Source organism: Porites lutea, chromosome 14 (assembly GCF_958299795.1).
Source record: "Porites lutea chromosome 14, jaPorLute2.1, whole genome shotgun sequence".
Classification (NCBI taxonomy): domain Eukaryota; kingdom Metazoa; phylum Cnidaria; class Anthozoa; order Scleractinia; family Poritidae; genus Porites; species Porites lutea.
In genome coordinates, this window is record NC_133214.1 from 5,763,453 (window position 1) to 5,782,387 (window position 18,935).

An 18,935-nucleotide genomic window follows, 5' to 3' on the forward strand; every position below is an offset into this window, starting at 1 on the left:
TACGAATCGGGGGGCCCGGCCTGTCATTGATCAAGTTATGATGACAGCAATCTCGTTTCATACCTCGGCTTTTTTAGTCTATCAGACGTTCTTTTTAAATCATCCGTCCATTATTAGTCTCCTTCTCAGTTGCTAGCATTGCGTGACTCCGCCAAGACCGTCATTATAGAATAAGGTCAAACGGACATCCGGGGGACGCCTCTGCCATATTTGGCAAGATAATCTTGCGCAGTATCAACTTCCTTGCTCATCATTTTCGTAGCGGAAGGTCAAGCAGCCAAAAAGCCTCGTTTAAATTAAGCTACTTTGATTTAATATCCGGAGAATGCTTGTTGACCGAATTCTTGATTGATCAGGTAAGTCGTTGCATTCAAACTTGAGAAACTTCTCAATAACATCATCTGTAAGCATGCAAGGGTTTAGTCGCTGGACGAAGCTGAAGTTTATTACTTTTAATAATAGAGTTGCGTGTTAGTGTTACATAGAACACTGATAGAAGTGCGTGTTAAATGATGTTGGTGTTTAAAAGTACATGTACAGAAACATAAGACACAGTGTTTAAGCACAGGAAACGGAGAACAACCTTGAAAATACGATGCGCAGCTCTGGCGTAATGTAGACTATAAACTTCGAGGTGTTTCACAAAAATGATTTCAGAAGGAAAAATTTTAAAGGATGCAAAAATGAGCTTTTCATGCGATTTCCAGACACTCATTCAAAATTAATTTCCCTTGTACTTTCTTCATGAATATTAACAGTATTTTGAGAAGAGCAACGAAAGAAAGTGCTTGTAAAAGCAAATAATGTTTTCATGATAGCTGATGACGTTGTTTATGGACCACGGGGGAGGGGAGAAACAAAATGAAAGTGGAAGACGTCCTGAAACTTTGAGTATCTTAACCCTTTAAGTCCCAATAGTGACCAACATCAATTTTCTCCTAACAATATCCATATGTTGCCAAGGAAAATAGTTATGAGAGTTAATAAAATGATCGCTAAAGAGAAAATGCTTTGTCTGTTATCAAATTCCCTCTACTAATTCTTTAAGGAAATGACTATGGAGATCAGTTTGGAGAATTTGTATGTGGATATCAGGGCTTAAAGGGGCCATGTCGTGCTATTTGCTATCTTTTTAAAAAGCAAAACCTTTTTTTGCAGCAATTGAAATCCAAATGTAATATGGTTCAGTTTTGTTATTTTTTGAGACCTATATTTAGGCATTGTACAATGGTAACTGTTTCTTGTCCTCTGTTGCGATGGATGGCAAGAATGGACATGGATTAAAACTTGAAAAAGCTGGGCCATTGTTTTCAAGTTTTAATGCTGTTTCTGCAAAAATCGTCCAAAAAATGTTATGATTGGTGCTACCTGGTAAAATTTGATTTATGGGTTTTTTTTAACTCTATGGGAGCATTTTTAAGCTATTATGTAGACTTCTGGCGTTACAATCCACATGCACACATGGTGATGGAACTGTATTGATGCAGACTATACCTGCAAATCGTGGAGCTGCTAATCAGAACAAAATTGTCTTTATCTTACCTACTCACTGATTGAGCCATAAAGTAAATTATTTAATATACAAACTACCTGCAAATAGCAGAGTTGGTCTAGGCTGAGGTAAAATGTGGCATGGAGATATTTTGTTTACACTTCTTTTGTAATACTAAAATATTACTATAAATTATTACAAAACAGTTAGTAATTTATTTTAGAGACAATTTTAGAATTGGTGTAATTTTTTTTTTATTCACCTCTTCCCCAAGGTTCTCTCTCTAAGTTCCTCTCTTGAGAAACAACACTGCTGGTTGCAGCCTGATCAATAAAACTACCTGTGACAATGAACTCGTCATAGGGGCTGGGTGAATGTGCAGATGTACTGTCTAGCTATGTTTTGCTTGAACAGAAATTTGTTCATGGAGCAAATAATGAGCTCATGTAACTCAAGGCAGTTAAATACCTATTCAGGCATTTGCTATTTTGTTCTGGAAAGCTAAATAACAGAGCAAAGTTTTTTTATTATTATTATTTATTTGAGACCATTTTTTTGATTGCTGTGGAAATTCAAAGGGCTAAATTCTCGCTGTTTTATTAATCAAATAGTGGCTTAATGGAGTTTGCGCATGCAATCTCAGAGAAGATTTGCAACAAAACAATTCAGGAACTATGATATTTTCCTTTTTTCAGAATGTAAATTGCAGTACTCTTAATATGCTTGAGGTGAACACTTTTGATCCACTGACGGGTGAGGCTCATGGTGCTTCAATGAATTAAGGTACTTGTATACATGTATATAATTATATGTGTGTATTACCTATAGTAAGACAGTTAGATGTTTGCTAGTTTTAAGTTACTGTGCAGTGGATTAACTTATTGTTAATGAAGGGGGAAAAATGCTCTACTGAACTTTTATTCTTATTCTCCTCCTGAATTGCCCCTTATTTGGGTTGTGAAACCAAATGAGAATTTGAAATTATTTCATGTGTCCCTTCTTCGCATCAGTTTTCATCAAAGATGAATATATTCAATTTCAAGCATAAAGACACAGTCAGCAAAGCTGTATGTACAAAATAATAATCATTTGGTTTGAATCTGTATCATCGTTTAGTAGAAGTTAGGTAACCTACCTGTAAATGATTCATACATGACTGTATTAGGAAATCCTCAAGATCCTGTATATGATCCGATCCCTTGACTGCAAGTCAGCGGTAACTCAACACCTACACGTTTTCCCAAATGAAAAGATGGCTGATGATTGCGTATGGCTTTCCTTCAAGTTTTCATGCTGTTTGTTTAGATTCTCGTAAAAAGGTGGTAAAATTAGTTAATCCACTCAGTATCTTTTACAGCAAAATGCAAAAATTCCGCAAAGTACCACCAAGAAACTGTGGGACTTTGTCTATTTTGCCCACAGAAAACATGGACAGTTCGGCGGTTGATCTTCTCACGAAGTTGAACACTAGCTGATGTGTGCTCTGCTGTACACCTAGAAACCAGAATACTTCAGCACTCTGAAGTAATTTTACATGATATATTGAATTATGTCCTCAATGAAGAACACTGAAATCGTGTTTTCAAGTTGAAGCATACTTTTAGGATACTAAAATCCAGATCTACTATACTTTTGTTTTGAATTGAACCAAGATGAATGCCTTCTAATATACTCTCAGGCTGTGTCTTTAATTTTTTAAGTATACTTTTAGTAAAGTACACTTTTCTTTGGGAAAATTTTTTCACCAACACTGAAGTTTGAAGAAGTATACTTGAAGTACACTTTAATATTTCAAGTAGAAATGAAGAAATACATTTGCCAAATATACAATTTTATACTTTTTTTGAACTACAAATGAATTATAATTCTAATACTTTTTTTTTTTCCAAGAAGCACATATATAAGTATAGGTGAAGTATAACTTACAAGTAAAGTATATACTTTATTTCTGTGAGGGCACTTTGGATATTGCAAGCACCACACTCACACTGGGGCAACCAAACATTAACTGGCCTTCCATCACTGTTTCTGTTCATAGCAAAGAAATCTGACTTTCAAAACTGAGAAACCTTTCTCTGAATCTCAAAAGTGTCTGACGTGACTCATTTGTGCACAGGGTCTGAAAGGCACATGTAGTTAATTATATACCTGCCAACTCTCACGCCTGCGGGTTGAAAACTTCGATCTCACACCAGCTCACGCTTGCGGGCCAATTTCTCACGCCTGATTGAAAAATGTGAGTTGTTGCCGTCTTACTTGACACAATTTCCAAAAATATGTAAACTCAGACCCATGTAAGGAACGAAAACCATGTGTAAAATGAATAAATGACAATACCTTCCTCGCGATCTCTGATTTTTGAAGTGAAAAGCATTGGGAGCGAGCTCGCGTTTATATGCATCCTAAGACTGGGACTGGGATAACTTCGATAACTTCGCCTTCGGCAGACTTCGGACGTCTTCGGAAGACTTCGGACTTCTTCGGAAATGATCGTGTTGTCTTCAAAAATCCCAGCCCTCCCAGGATAAAAATCTCACGCTTATATCTCAGAAAAAGTTGGCAGGTATATAATTACCATCTTGGGAGGCCAAGGGTACTTGCTGTTCAAAGGGTACTTTAAGTTTTTGTTTTTACTGTTAAATTTCTTTGTCCTAAACCTGATCCTTAATTTTGCTGAAAAACGCGTTTTCAAGCTAGTCGAGTGGCTTTCTGGTCACTGTTGTGCTATAAAGAGCTAAGACTTACCACAAACCGGTTTACAGGTCGTACACTTCATGGCCTTCTGATCCAGATGCAAAATATCAGCTTGCAAAGTTCGGGCATGCGCAGAAAGCAAAATTTCGAGATAGTTTTTGGGTTTAAAAGTGACACAGCAGTCTTGACTTTTACTTTTCGCTTTCTCTCCTCCCCTCTTTTTTCGCTTTTCTTGCCTCATTTTTTTTTCTCTTGCTGGGCATTTAGTAGGCTGCATTTTGGTGGGAATAGTTTTTAGGAAAGCTTTTAGGATCTTAGGATTAGGTGAAAGGAAAGGTAGGTGGGCAATGGAACAGATTTTAATGCAGATTTGCAGGTCAATGTTACATGGTTTTTTGCCTCTTTCTCCGGTGTCCTTGACTGAATTGTGCTCATTCTGGTATGGTTTGAAAGATCTCTTCACTCTGCACAAGTTAGCGGACAAAGTTGTCCTTGACCATGAAAACTGATGACGTCACAAAGGGTAGAAAGGACGTGGATCCGCATGGGCGGTTCAGGGGTGAATGGGTTAACCTGTTGTGGTTAACTGCTAGATGGAGATAATTGTTAATTCAGGGATGTCACTAAGATTTCAAGTTGTTGTGTAAATACAACAAGTAGGTTAAGAATCAAACAGCTAGGGATTTCTTTTGGCTCTATTTTCTTTTTTTTTCCCTATGAAAATAGCCAGGGTTGTGTTCATAGTAGCCGGGGAAATCCCCAGCACCTGCCCCTTAATGACAGCCCTGTTAATTTCCCACTCTTTTGCCCGTGAAAGCACTGAGCATCTGACAGGATGTGGAAAAAAAATATATGAAAATTTTGTGGCAATGTTAAGACATACTATGCAGAAAATAGCCTTACACTGTAAATTAATTTGCAGTCAAATTGACAAAACTGTGAGTTCCACTAATATTTCTGGAATGTTATTGTGCTGCAAGAAAAAAGTCAATCGGGGGTGAGAAACTTGCTGGTAGAAACAACAATGTATTTTGTTTGTGGTTTTGTGGCTTAAAGCTTGTGTTACTGCCAGCTGACTTTGCTGCGATTGCTCATAACATATAATAATGATATCTGAAATATTTTAAGTGTTCACAGTTTTGTCAGTTTGACTGTAAATTATTTCTTCTCAATTACTCCCACTGACTACAGTAGAATGCCTATCAGAGTTGTCCAGAAAAATTAGAGAGGAAGAAAAAATTAAGAAGGGGGCTGTTGCAATAGGACTAGAATAAAAGGTACAGAATCTACTAATAGAGGGAGTTTTAAGGCTTTCCTGGGAAAAATTTTGGGCTTTCTGAAAAGTGTATTTAATTTGGAGCTGTCACCATGCATGAAAGCATTTTTTTTAGACGTAAGGATGGCACCTTTATTTTACCACAGATACAATGTATATCTGTCTGGATTTGCTAAAACATGGCTTAAGAAATTTCAAGTGCATTTTTACAACAATTTGACATCCAAGTCGAATGGAAATTATTAGTGTTCAAAAGTCACTAGCTGAGGCTTAACAATGACAAATTTATTATTGCTGGTGACAGATGGCAAATTTCTTTCGCAGAAGTAACAGTATTTTGTGATGAAATAAACAACATTTGAAACGTCCAGAAATTATAACCTTTTAGCCAGTCAAACCAGGAGGCCCATACATGTACTAGCAATAAGTGTCTGCCAAAAACAGATTGAGGTCGAAGTCGTTAATCTTTGTGTACTGTCTAGAATTGGCTTTCTCAGACAAAATCACATAAAATAAACACTCGCTAAGTGTTTTTATGCTAAGGCAGTATTCTGGTAATACAAGCTCAACCACATACCCGTGTTTTGTCTGTCAATGTCTTCGGATTGCAATTGCCTTTATGAATTAAAAGGAGATTTGAGCCCTGTAATGCTTAAGGAAATATTTCATGAGAGTGTTGAATTGTATGGAAAATGATGCAAGTTTGACTGGATGGCAAAAGTTGTTTATCTCGTACAAATGCTTCCAACTTTCGGTGGCCATTGCAATCGCTCCTTTTGAGATAAATGGCTGCAGCCGTTTATCTCAAAAGGAGCGACTGCAACTAGCAGGGAAAAAATGCTCATGTTGCCTAATTTTAATATGCTCTTTCAGCTTGTGCTAACAAAATTTTTCAAAAGTGAACTGTTTTCGTGTTTACCGAAAGTTGGTCACGTGATCAAGTCATACAAACAGCCTATTATAGCAAAATTCGCTTACATTCTGCTTCCCCAAATGAAGTACGTTTGTTTTTATATTTCTAAATCATTTCTATGGCTGTAAAAAGCCAGCTTCTATAAGAGACAGATTAGATGTATGATCCTTGCAAGGTCCATGACAGATATGGCCGCAGTTTAATGATCTATTATGCAAATTAGCACGTTGCTAAGGCTAAAACATTGTTTACGACGTGTTATTGAGAGCAGATCATGCAACAAGTTCAAACAAAGATTTTCGTATTTTCTTGCCACTTTCCGTACTACAATCAGGTCAGTGTCACAACAAACATTAAGAACAACGGTTTACTCATAAGAATTCAAGATGGCAGCTGCGAAGAAAACAGCGTAGTGCGACGACATTTAAGGGCGAATTAAGGGCAATTTTGTTGCTGTGTTGGACCGCACTGAAAACAAATCGATGTAAAAAGATGAGTATTTATAATACCGCGCTGAAACTTGCCAGGTTTATTCACATAGTGTTAAGGAAAAACATATTAAATTTCTGGCAATTCCCGGAATATTTTGGAATTTTTGCGGCGACCTAAATTTACAGGGCATTACAAAAAACTCCACCTCTACATCTCAGGAAAAATTACTGGCTACTGCCAGAAATTTAAATGTAAATGAACAAACTAAGTATGAGTCAGTTCCAATTTTTTTTATTCCTAGCTATCGAGAGAAAGCCCGAAATACAGAATTATTTAATTTTTGAACCTGTGATATATATATTCGAAATAACACCTTAGGTGTGAAAATTGACACCTTGGAGATCAATTTTCTGAAAGCTCAGCTCTCCCTTGATAGGCCTGTGTAAAAGCTATTTTACTGTCACGCCAGTAAAATGTAGTTAATGGAACGTGACGCCAGTTATCAGTAACCCTTTCATGGCGGTTCCTTTTCAATAAAGCAGTTGTGTAGTCAAGCTGCCAAGGTCAGCAAGCTCTAAGATACATTGTATTCTAGCGTAGAACTTTACGGCCTTGTTGTCTTTAGCATGCTAGTACGATCCACAGCATTGGCCAACTTTTTCAATGCACTGTTCATGGTTAAGAGTTCGCACGTGCAACGCTGAGCTGTCTTGTAGTACAGCCTTTTCTACTGGCTATGCCAGTAGACGTTTGTCTAGCGATAAAAGCCTAGAACAAGTGTTCAGAGTTCACTTGGCTTCTGTTATTCAGCAAGGTTAGCGCTCAGTATACGATTCTTGTAAAATTTTTTCCCTCCCTCCCTCCCTTTGGAGACGAGGTTTGGGCTTTGTTTTGTGCTATGCGGTCAAATAAACTAGGGACACTCCTGCGCGGTGCGGTTAAGTCTGCGCAGCGACTTCCCCCAAGCTTGTTGACCGCGTTGCCGTTTAATATCACCTGCAAACCGATACTCTTGTCTGATCCAGCACGTGCTGTATTGCATTCAGCTCGTAGTGCTGGGGAGATAAGTGAGGTTCTTTGGTCACGCCATCGCCGGAAGTCGCATTAGGCTAACCTAGCGCAAGGCAGTGCTCCCCCATTAACACCAACTTGTCATTATTTGTTTTTATAATTTAGTTATGCATTTAACATGTATCGCGAAGGAACAGAGACATTAATTCTTATTTTACAAAATTCTTAATCATTTGAGAAATAAATTTTTCAAATGGAAGTGTTTTAGCTGATCTAATACCTTAATCCACTACAAGAGCTGAGTTCTGTCTAATACGTGCACTGTTTTCAAACTGACATACAGAGAGAATTATGGGAAGTTAATTATGAAAAGTCTTTTTTGGGGGGAAGGGGTTAGGTTAATAGCCAGTGAGAAACTTATGACAGTCTATCCGTAAAACATGCTCGAAGATGAGACTCAGGAAAGGTATATGAGAGAAATGTCTAAAGCCATGTTGTAGCAAATTCAGTTAGATATACATGTAATAAATATTGCTTATTGTTTTCATCTACGAAACTTGAAGTATTTACAGTACAGGCCACGGGAATTGCAGCATCTTTATCGCATGTAAATTGCGTGCAATATGGCGGATTTACATACAACACACAAAAAAAAAGCTTATAAAATATTACACAAAAAATTACACACAAGATGCATTTATTTATTATTTTGTGTTTTTTCCCTGGGATAACAACAGATAAATTCAGGAGAAACAACAGATGTGTGAAATCCTGGTATCAAAGAAACCTTTAGCAACCTGATCTGAAGAAGACAGCGATGTACAGTACACTTTACAGGTATGTGTTCTATAACACTTTCAGTCTTCTCAGATTTGTATTTTACTTTGGTGAATTAACATACAATTATTCACATTGCGGTTCACATGACAAATAAATCTCTGGTCATGTTTCATACCATTTCATCAACTGCTGGAACACATATAATGTTTAGGACTGTGTATTTGCTTTGGATTAGCTGCTTTCTTTTTGTATTTGTTTCTTTTTTTGGTAGTATATTTTTCTAAATTGATTTTGTTCACCAGCTCCTGATAGGCCATTTCAATTTACTATCATGCGAACAAGAAAGAGAAGGTTAAAAGTGGTTGCAGACTCAGCTGAAAAAGGTAATTTCACCCAGTTAGGCTAAAAATAATGAATACATGTCCCCCAGCCCTCTCATTGGTCACCTCTCCAATACTTAATTCTTACTGAATTATAATTATGATGCTATATAGTGCATACAATGTATATCTGCCATGAAATATATACCCCTGCAGTAGGACAAAATTCACAATCATAGCCTGGGACCAGGCCCCTCTGTGGGGCAAAAACAGGCCGATTTTTTGCGTTCAACAAGTTTACTGTACAAAATCTTGCCAACAAATCTGGTGGCACCTAAACCAGCCTTTTATTTTTTTATAAAACGTTTTCATGAAGAGAATTCCAAAATGTCAGAACTGAACTTTACGCTATACATGTACCTATACAGATTAGATTAGATTAGATTGTCTTCGTATTATAAAGCATAACAAATGTCTCCACACCATCTTCTTTGTACATCTTAGAGAGAGTGCTGCTCCCTATTTCAAACTCCTAACAATCCTTAAATTAGATAATATATATAGATTAAAAATATGTTGCCTTATATACATGGAATGAGAAATAAAACTGATCGCATTCCAGATATTTTCCGTGATGTCCTGACTCCAGCATCACGTATACACAATCATAATACAAGATTTGTCAGTAATCTGAATTATTTTAGGCCAAGAGTACCCACCAACTTAGGTAAGACATCCGGTAAATTCTTCGCTCCAACAATCTGGGAGACTGTACTGCCGGGTCCTAAGCGTCTGCCATATCATAAGTTTAAGAGAGAATGGAAGTCCTATCTTCTAACCAACCAAATCTAACCTTGTGTATATATGTTCTATCACTGATATTATCTGAGATTTTATTTCCTCTCTTTCCTCAGCTGCTAATTTTCTGAACATGACGGTGTCCAGCAAGAAAGCTCTTGCTACTTTGGACACTGTACATAAATGAACTTTTAATCATTATTTTTATCAGCTACTTTATTTTCCTACCTTTGTACACTTGTGTAAATATCTTATATAGTGTGAAATAATTAAAGAACTGAATTGAATTGAATTGAATTGAAATAAATTATACTAATTTGCCATTTGCAAATCTCCTATAAATAATACACCTTATTTGCCCCCCAAAATTTTGTATAAGCATTGTCTGTAATTTCTCTTGGGACCAATGAAATATAACCCAAAAGGAATAAAAGACCTTATGCAAAGGTTTAGGGGCAAACAAGGTGTATTGTGGGAGAGGTGCAAGTGGCAAATGTTGTGACTTTTATTAATTTTAAAACAATTTAAAGATGAATTTTATCTTTAGGGTGAAATTCTAAAAATAAAGAATGTGTCCCCTGTAAACAAGAGCCTCCCTTTGAGTTCCTTTGGATGGGTGCCCCATCCTTTCCAACCCCATAAAGTTAAGATTTAGCACCCAGGGCCCAGTTCCTCGAAAGATGGTTAAGTTTAACCCAGGATTAAGCCAAATTTTAAGTAAGGTTTTCTTGTAAAAGAATGTGTAACTTGAGCTTACAAAATACTGTTGTGCCTTTACTTTGAAAAAAAGAAATGATAACACAACATGTTACTCTAACCAATGTATAGGAAGGTAAATACAAAAAGTTGAACAAAATTTTAATCCTGGATTAACGCCAATCGGCCTTTTAGGAACCCGGGCCAGGGCACCAATTCAATTACTGTTATTGCCTATTAATAAAATTGTGCTACTGGCAAAAGCAGTATTCTGGTTTAATGACTTATGTATAACATTGACACCACAATGTGGGTGGAGTTTGTTGTCCAGAGCCCTTGCTCTGAGAGGTTTTTTTTTCTGGATACCTTGGTTTTCCCAACAATTCTAAATTCCAATTCAACATGGAATGTATGAGCACCTGCAAAGTGTTCATGAGTAAACCGATAACATTTACATTTACAGTCATACCCCATTAATAAGGACACTGATGGGTTCATAGAAATTATTTGATCTGTGTTAAAAGGGTGTCTGTTATATTTATAGCAGTTAATTTTAAGTTTTGAAAAAATGTTAAGGTCCAGGGACAAGGAAACTTTCTGCAATAAGAAGGTGTTCATATCAAGGGGGTGTCCGTAAAGCAAGGTTTGACTCTATTACATTAATTTATTATTATAATCCTTTTATATTTACAATTAACTGCTGTTTTTTTTCTTATACTAGGATCCAAGAAAATAAAATCTTCACAGGATTCAACAAACACATCAGAGGATAGTGATGGTAATACAGCTCAGCTTACCACTGACCACTTACCACTTACCACTTTCAAAGAACAAAAGAACCACAGTAAAAAGAAAGAATAACAAGAAAGGAAAGAAAGAAAGAACTGCAACAGGGAATGTTAGGAATCCTCCTGAGCTTAATAAAGTTCGTCCTTCCTTTGCTGATATTAAGGCAATAACTAAACCATCAAAAGATGCTGGTCTTCCTGTTGACATTCTGTTACTTACAGTTACAAACTGTGAGTTCTTAGCTTGTTACAGTGAACTAAAAAACCCCTATAGATGTTGGTTTGATGATCTTGGCTATGTTTACTTTTCTGATGTGGGTGAAGGTCAAGAAGAGTTGAAAGTTGCTTTATTAAGATGTTACAGAAATGGTATTGGTCCCAGTGGTGCTCTTGTATCTGTAAAGAATGCTGCCTCGGTGCTAAGACCCAAAGCAGTTATTTCCGTAGGCACATGTAGTGGCCTCAACCCTGCAAAATCCAAGTTAGGAGATGTTGTTGTGTCTGCCAAATTAGCAACATATGCATCGAAAGTAGTGACCAACAATCAAGAGCAGTCAACTGGCATGAGAAGTCATGTGAGCAAACGCTTTCTGAATGTCATTAAGAATTGCACTGATGGGTGGCAAGCACCTTTGAAGAACCCTGAAGCACAGCAAGTTCAAGTTTATACTGATGCTGAGTTTCTGAGTGGTCCGGAACAAGTCAGAGCTGAGTGGCGGAGGGATCAACTTGCTGAAACCAATCCTCAGGCAATGGCAATAGAAAATGAAGGAGAAGGTGAGTTCACTTTGTATGCAGCTAGCATTAGCAAGTATATATTGTCAGGACTCTTTTAAACTCTGTAGATGTGTATGTTGCTTTTAACTCAGTGTTTATTTTAAGGCGTTGTTCTGACTGTTTGCTTGTTTGATTTTAATAATAATATTTGCTGCAAAGATGTTCCTGCTCCCAATGTATGGGTCTTCATTGTCAGTTGTTAGAGCTTTTTTGTCATGCTAATGCAGCGGCCATGGGTTCAAATTCCCTCTTATCCCTCCCTAGCTGCCTTTTTTTTCAGGTTAATCTGCATTTGCTTATATTGTTGTTATAATGACAGTGATAATATCTGCAAATTAAACCCATTGACAAAACATACATATAGGTGTGGGGAAGGTGTCTGGTGAAACAGAAGGGAGCCCCAAGCAAATCTAGAAGGTAACCATGACAACCCTGTGAGTGGAACCTTTCAGGCACCATCACACTGAGACCTTCAGTGGAGAAATGCTCCTATACTTACCAAAAAACATCAAAAGGGAAGGGAAGGCTGGGAGCAAAAACTGAGCTAAACGGAAGCTACTGCATGCAAAAGCAACATGAGCAAAATTATTGACTTCAGGGAAAGTGCTGTAAAATATGCTAAAGCCCAAGACCACCCCATATACAATATATTATTAATAGAGACAGCTGACCAGCATTGTCTCTTGTTTAGCCTCACCTAAATTAAATTAAACCCATTGACAATAATAATAGGTGGGTGTGGGGAAGGTGCATGGTGAAATGGAAGGGAGGGCAATTAAGTGAGCCTTGGAGGTATCTGTGTATTCATGACAACCCTGGGAGTGGCGCCCACCCAAACCAGACCACAGAATTGATGCTTGAAGAAAAAAACAGGGACCACAAACAGTGGAATCACAGGACCTGGTTTCCCCAAGGGCATTAAGCACCATCCCCAAACTCACTCGCAATAAAAGCTGAAGAAAAGCAACTTACCACTGAAGTTGTATAGAGGTGTCCTAATGCCCGCCTGAAGCATTTTGGCCAGTGATTAAGGTGCAATAAGCTGTCCATAACCGCAATCCAAACGAACACAACTGGGAAAGAGGCTGTCCATATTTCCACAATTCACACCTTCCTCATTTTTCATCCATCTTCCAACTCTATTTAGCTTTTAAATATTTTGCATTTTTATGGAAAGTTTGACTTGCAAAATAATGTAAACAGTACTGGATATTGATGTAGGACTGTCTTCAGCTCAAGTGCCATTTTCTTTGTTGTTCTGCAGGAGTGTTTACAGCAGCATTTGACTGTCAAATTGAGTGGTTAATTGTGAAAGGGATAGCTGATTACGCAGATGGTTCTCAGTTGCCTTCAGAGAGTTGGTCTTCCTGTACCAGTGTGATGGCAGCATCTCTTGTTGCAAACATTTTGAGTGAGCCCTGTGTTTTTCATTCATGGCCTCATTACCAAGGTAAATCTTTCTCATTATGTTATCTCCTTTTCGGCATGTTGTTTTACAGCTCCTTGATGCCATGGTAAGCTCTATGGCATCAATTTCTATGGCATTAAGCTCCCTTGTCATTTTAAACCAAGAAGAGATTGAAGTACAGTCATGAAACTGAACAAAAAAGTTTTGGATTTTGTTGTGAAATAGAGTTTAGATTAGTAGAATTTTCTTAGGTTTAACAACCACCACCAAGTGGTCTTAGCTGATGAGTCTGTTTTTTCCAGCAGTCATATTGAGCTGACCACATGGCTATATTTCCGTTTTTAGGTATTAAAACTACACTAGTCTTGGTATTATGCAGTTTTAGTGATGTTATTAGTAGCAGTTATTTCTAGTAGATTTCTTGAATGTAAGTGAGAGTAACTGAAAAAAAGTTGTGGATTTTGTTGTGAAATAAGGTATAGTTCAGAAGAACTTTTTTTAGGTTTAACAACCACCACCAAGTGTTCTCTGATGAGTCTGTTTTTTTTAATTTTTTTTCAGCAGTCGTATTGAGCTGACCAGATAGCTATATTTCTTGTATTAAGGGTGCTTTCGATTGGGAAATCTGGATTTAGATCTTTAAATCCGGATTTTGGATTTGAGATATCTGTTTCTGGATTTCCTTTGTAACGTTCGATTGGGAAATCCGAAAAAGGATTTGACAAACTGTCCTTAAGAACAGTGGTCTTGCACGTGCATGCATAATTAGTAAAAAGAAGACCACTGTTCACGAGAATAGTTTTGCAAATCTTTTTTCGGATTTCCCAATCGAACAGTAAAAAGGAAACCCATGAAATCCAGATTCACCCTGAGGACAGATTTCTCAGAGATCAAATCCGTTTTCGGATTTCGCGTTTGATTGCCAAACCCAAGTCCGGATTTCAAAATCTAAATCTGGATTTGCCAATCAAACGCACCCTAAGTGTTAAAACTACACTTGTCTTGATATGCACTTCTAGTGAAGTTATAAGCAGCAGTTATTTTTAGTAGATTTCTTGAATGTAAGTGAGAGATCTCTTTTTGTTGAAGATATATCAGAGCAGACCTCAGCCAGCAGATCAAAGGAACAGTTACCAAGTCCTTCAGGTACCAATTTATGGCTCCAGACCACACGAATCCAAATATTTTTTGAAACCACATTTTTTTTTTACATGAGTAGGCCACGGATGACTGAGCGGATTCACTGGTTTAGTGTTTAGGGAAAGGCCGTTTTGTGATAAAGAAAATGTTCAGTTTCAGAAATATCCAGATTTGTGTGGATGGGGCCTTAATGTTTAAAGCTACATTGTACATGTACAATCCAACATGTTATGAGTTTAAGATACATTTTCCGCTCATTTTCCCTTCCTCTTGTTGTTTTTCTCTTGTTTCTTGTTTTCTTGTTTCTTCCCCTTTTTTCTCTTGTTGTTGGTTATAATTTTTTTGTTTGTTTTTTCTTGTTGTGGTTTATGTTTTTGGAACTGTGATATAAGGGGTGTCGTGTACATTAGCTAATAATTGGGCAAAATTATTTTCTACTTTGGGGGGAGGGCACTTATTTGAAGACGGGTGCTAATTCGAACGTTTACAGTACATGTGTTCCATTTAATTAAAAAAAAAAGACCCTCTTCACTATCCTCTATTAAGTTTTCTTGTCTAATTAGCTGCTATTTGCGCTCTGTTCCTTAGCTTATTTGTTTAATTTTGTAAGGTTTCCCACCCTTAGCCTGAGCAACGGATTTACAGTGCAAAACAACAACAAAACAACACTGAACAACACAGCTTCTAAAGCCATGTTTAACGTCATTGAACGTGTTAAAATAATCATGACATTTTAATTTTTTAACACTAAATAAGAAGGGGAGGCCAGTATAATGTAGTATAAAAGTTTTGAAATCTATAATTACCTCAAAAATTGATCAACAAGTCAGCCTCGCGACAGAAGGTTGTTTTTAAAAACCGGTGGTGTAAGACTGGGTAATAAGCTTAACGCATAAAGATATCTTGCTCCAGTGTTAACCTGAGATCAGGCTCTATTTTTATTTCACGCTTAGATGTAAATGGCCGTAATAGAAAAACTACCATTATCAGTGCTACCACAAAACTTGTACAATTAACTTTCTACTGCTCAATGCGTTTGAGAGGATTTAATTTTAAAGAGATTTATTTTTTTTATAAACAGATGCTGCAAATGCTTTTTTGGAGTGGAGTCAAAATCAGCTTTGCTCATTTTACAACAGCACCGCAAGCCAGTTAATGATTACTCCTTGGGACCGGGATAATACCATGGACATTGATGAGGTGTATGTACAGTTAACACTGCTAAGAGATTACAGAAAACTTGCTGGAACAACAAAAGAAAGGCTTCAAGATTACAGTGAGCTATTCGCAAGCCATGGTCATCATCTAATTCCTAAGAGAATTTTAGTGTATGGGAGGCCAGGAATAGGAAAGTCGACGTTGACAAAGAAACTCGCCGTTGACTGGTCACGAGGTAATAAAGAAATCCTAACGAAGTTTGCTGTTGTACTTTTAATCAAGCTCCGTGATGTTTGCAACACACAGGACTTCTGTGCCATGCTACAAAAGGCGGAGCTGTTGTCCGCAGGTGACCCTATGGTGTTTAGCCAATTGTATGATTACATTCTTCGTAACCAACAGAAAGTCCTACTTATTTTAGACGGTTATGATGAATATAGCGCCGAACCATCATCGCCAGTCCATCAGATTTGGAAAGGCAGTCAATTGAGAGATTGCACTCTTCTTGTGACTACACGACCTCGGAAAAAAGATGAGTTAAGACCAGGAAGTCATGCTCAGTTTGAAATTAATGGGTTTGATCAGTGGCAAGTGGAAACATTTGCCCTTAAGTTTCTTCGTGACCAAACAAAAGTAGACAAGTTCACCGCGTTTTTGAGAAAGCGCAGCCTCTGGGATTTAGCAGAAATTCCACTTCTTCTGTTGATGCTGGTTCTAAGCTGGGAGGTTTCTGATTATCAAGGACCATCAACATCCCGTGCAAATCTGTACAACAGTTTTTGTCAGACGCTGCTCGATCACGTGACCGCAAAAACCTCAGATGAGACATTTAGAAGCATGGATGAATACAGAGAAGACCTCGCAAAGTTAGGGGAACTTGCCTGGCAGGCACTTTTAAATGACTGTCTTTATTTCAAGCTCAGCAATGTGCCTAAGGACATTCGGTTATTCCTTGACAAGTTTATCGATTTTGGCTTTCTGCAGACTTCTAATCTTTCAAACTCTCCTCGTCCTGAGAAACTGGCGTCCTTTCTCCATAAATCGGTGCAAGAGTTCCTTGCCGCCTCGTTTTTAGTTCGTGGTGTAGAAAATGCCAACGAATTCTTCAACTGTCTGTCTAAAGTCGACTCATTTGAACGGTTCATGGAGCTATCTGAAGTTTTCAAATTTGTTTCAGAGTTGTCATCAAAAGCTACCGTTGCTGTTTTTAGCCATCTGAAGATGATACGAGAAAAAGAAGGTCTGACTGATCACAACTTTTGTGAAAACCCCTCTATTGAGGAGCTCACTGAAGAACAAGTAATGTTTTATCGTATTAGTCTCGATCTTTTTTTTTCTTGCCCTGCTTCAGATAGGAAAAATGTCTATCCGTCATTTCTGCAATGCGTTAATGGTCTTTTATTGATAGAGGATGAACAACTGCCTAAAGTTTCCAGCGAACATTGCCTGAGATCAACAAATTTCCATAAGCCAGATTATGTATTTTTTGATGTAGGGGATTACTTCGAAGAGTGGGATGATCAAATGTTCTCTGTCATGTCCGATTTGGATACTGTTTTTGTGACATGTTCTGGTGACGTAAAATCCGTCAATAGGTACGACCATTCATTGCCTGGTGACTATTTCTTAAAGAAAGTCGGACATCGATTTGTGTGCTATTTAACTCGCCTTAAATACCTGCCCATTGGAGTGCTTACGTCATTAATATCAGCACCAGAGTCCTCTCTTTAAAAGCCTGTGCACAAGTTACAGAATCATGATGTTTGCAGCTCTTTGCAGTTAACTGAGAAAACATCTGACCAGACTCTGAAGCACTCTCTGTCATATTTGAGACAGATTGAAATTTACGGTATTGATGAGGACCCAACAAGTGAACTTGGTGGACTTGTCATTTTACTGAGTAATCTTCACCATGTGCCTCGACTATCTGAACTTGAGTTATGTGGTGTTGGTATGGGGAATCAAGAGTGTCAGTCACTTGCCACTGCTTTAAAGTATGTTGATAAGTTACGCTTACTGGGGTTATCAAGTAACCCACTCGGTCACGGGATAAGTGAGCTTGCCAAACACCTGCACAGTGTACCTCATCTGGAAAGGCTGTCCCTGAATGATACACAGATGGGTGAAGAGGAAGTCACAGCTTTAGCCCTTAGTTTAAAGAATGTGACTCAGCTGAGTGCACTTGACTTATCAAACAACCCACTCGGTCACGGAGTAAGTGAGCTTGCCAAACATCTGCACAGTGTACCTCATCTGGAATATCTGGGCCTGAATAATACACAGATGGGTGAAGAGGAAGTCACATCTTTAGCCCTTAGTTTAAAGCATGTGACTCAACTGAGTGCACTTGAATTATCAAACAACCCACTCGGTCACGGGATAAGTGAGCTTGCCAAACATCTGCACAGTGTACCTCATCTGGAAGAGCTGCATCTGGCTGATACACAGATGGGTGAAGAGGAAGTTACAGCTTTAGCCCATGTATTTATCTACGTACCAAAACGGCATTACTTTTCGCTTAACAAAAATCCTCTGGGCCGCGGAGTGACTGAACTAATCAAGTGTCTCAGAAGTAGTCCTCAGGGTTTCTGTCTCAGTCTAACAGAGGTTCAACTGACAGAGAAAGAAGCGACTGAGCTGTGCACTTTAGAAAATGAAGGGGACATCATCTTCTTCACAGATTATAGTGTAAGTTTCTCTTTTGTTATTTGCATTATTAATGCTCGTAATACCCAAGAACGTCCTGGTAGACGAAAAGGAAGCGTTCTTCAAAGGACCTGTGTCGCCATTCTTATCCATACCAAAAAAGACACACTGATTTTTGTAAAAGAAAACTTGTCGAATAGTGGTCCAGTCGAGACAACAATTGCCAATGTATTTTGTCTGTCTTTAGATGTCCCGCAGGGTGGAATAGATTAATACTCCATTAATAATAGTACTACGTCAGTGGACAAATATGGATTTCAAGATCAAACTCAAGTTCTGTTAAAAGACCACTATATCAGTCCACTAAAATTATAGTGATAAGTGTCTGTGTTGGCTTTAATAGATGACCAGGATGGAAGTGGATTACACTTTGAAAAGTTTTGACTTCTTTGTTTGATTTCTTTACCAATTCTTTTTTAAAAAAAAATAAATGCGGTTTCTTCTTGGTTATAGAATACTGAGGGATTAGCTCAGCGAAGTATCAACTTACGAAATGTCAAAATTTAAATAGCTATAAGACATTTCGTAACTTCCCGAAATCAACAC

General features: G+C 37.8%; 2 protein-coding genes across 3 annotated transcripts in view; both read left to right on the forward strand.

Annotated features, from left to right (window-relative positions):
• LOC140924635 (NLR family CARD domain-containing protein 4-like) overlaps positions 1-18,935 on the forward strand; it is a 388,290-nt gene that overhangs the window by 330,839 nt on the left and 38,516 nt on the right. The gene's annotated exons all lie outside the window — the stretch shown is intronic.
• Positions 275-18,602, forward strand: LOC140925043 (NLR family CARD domain-containing protein 4-like). Its single transcript, XM_073375002.1, is given in 8 exon segments — positions 275-356; positions 2,188-2,275; positions 8,556-8,655; positions 8,901-8,981; positions 11,134-11,977; positions 13,242-13,427; positions 14,475-14,531; positions 15,607-18,602. Coding segments are annotated over 4 exon segments (4,029 nt in total). The 5' UTR covers positions 275-356; positions 2,188-2,275; positions 8,556-8,655; positions 8,901-8,981; positions 11,134-11,187.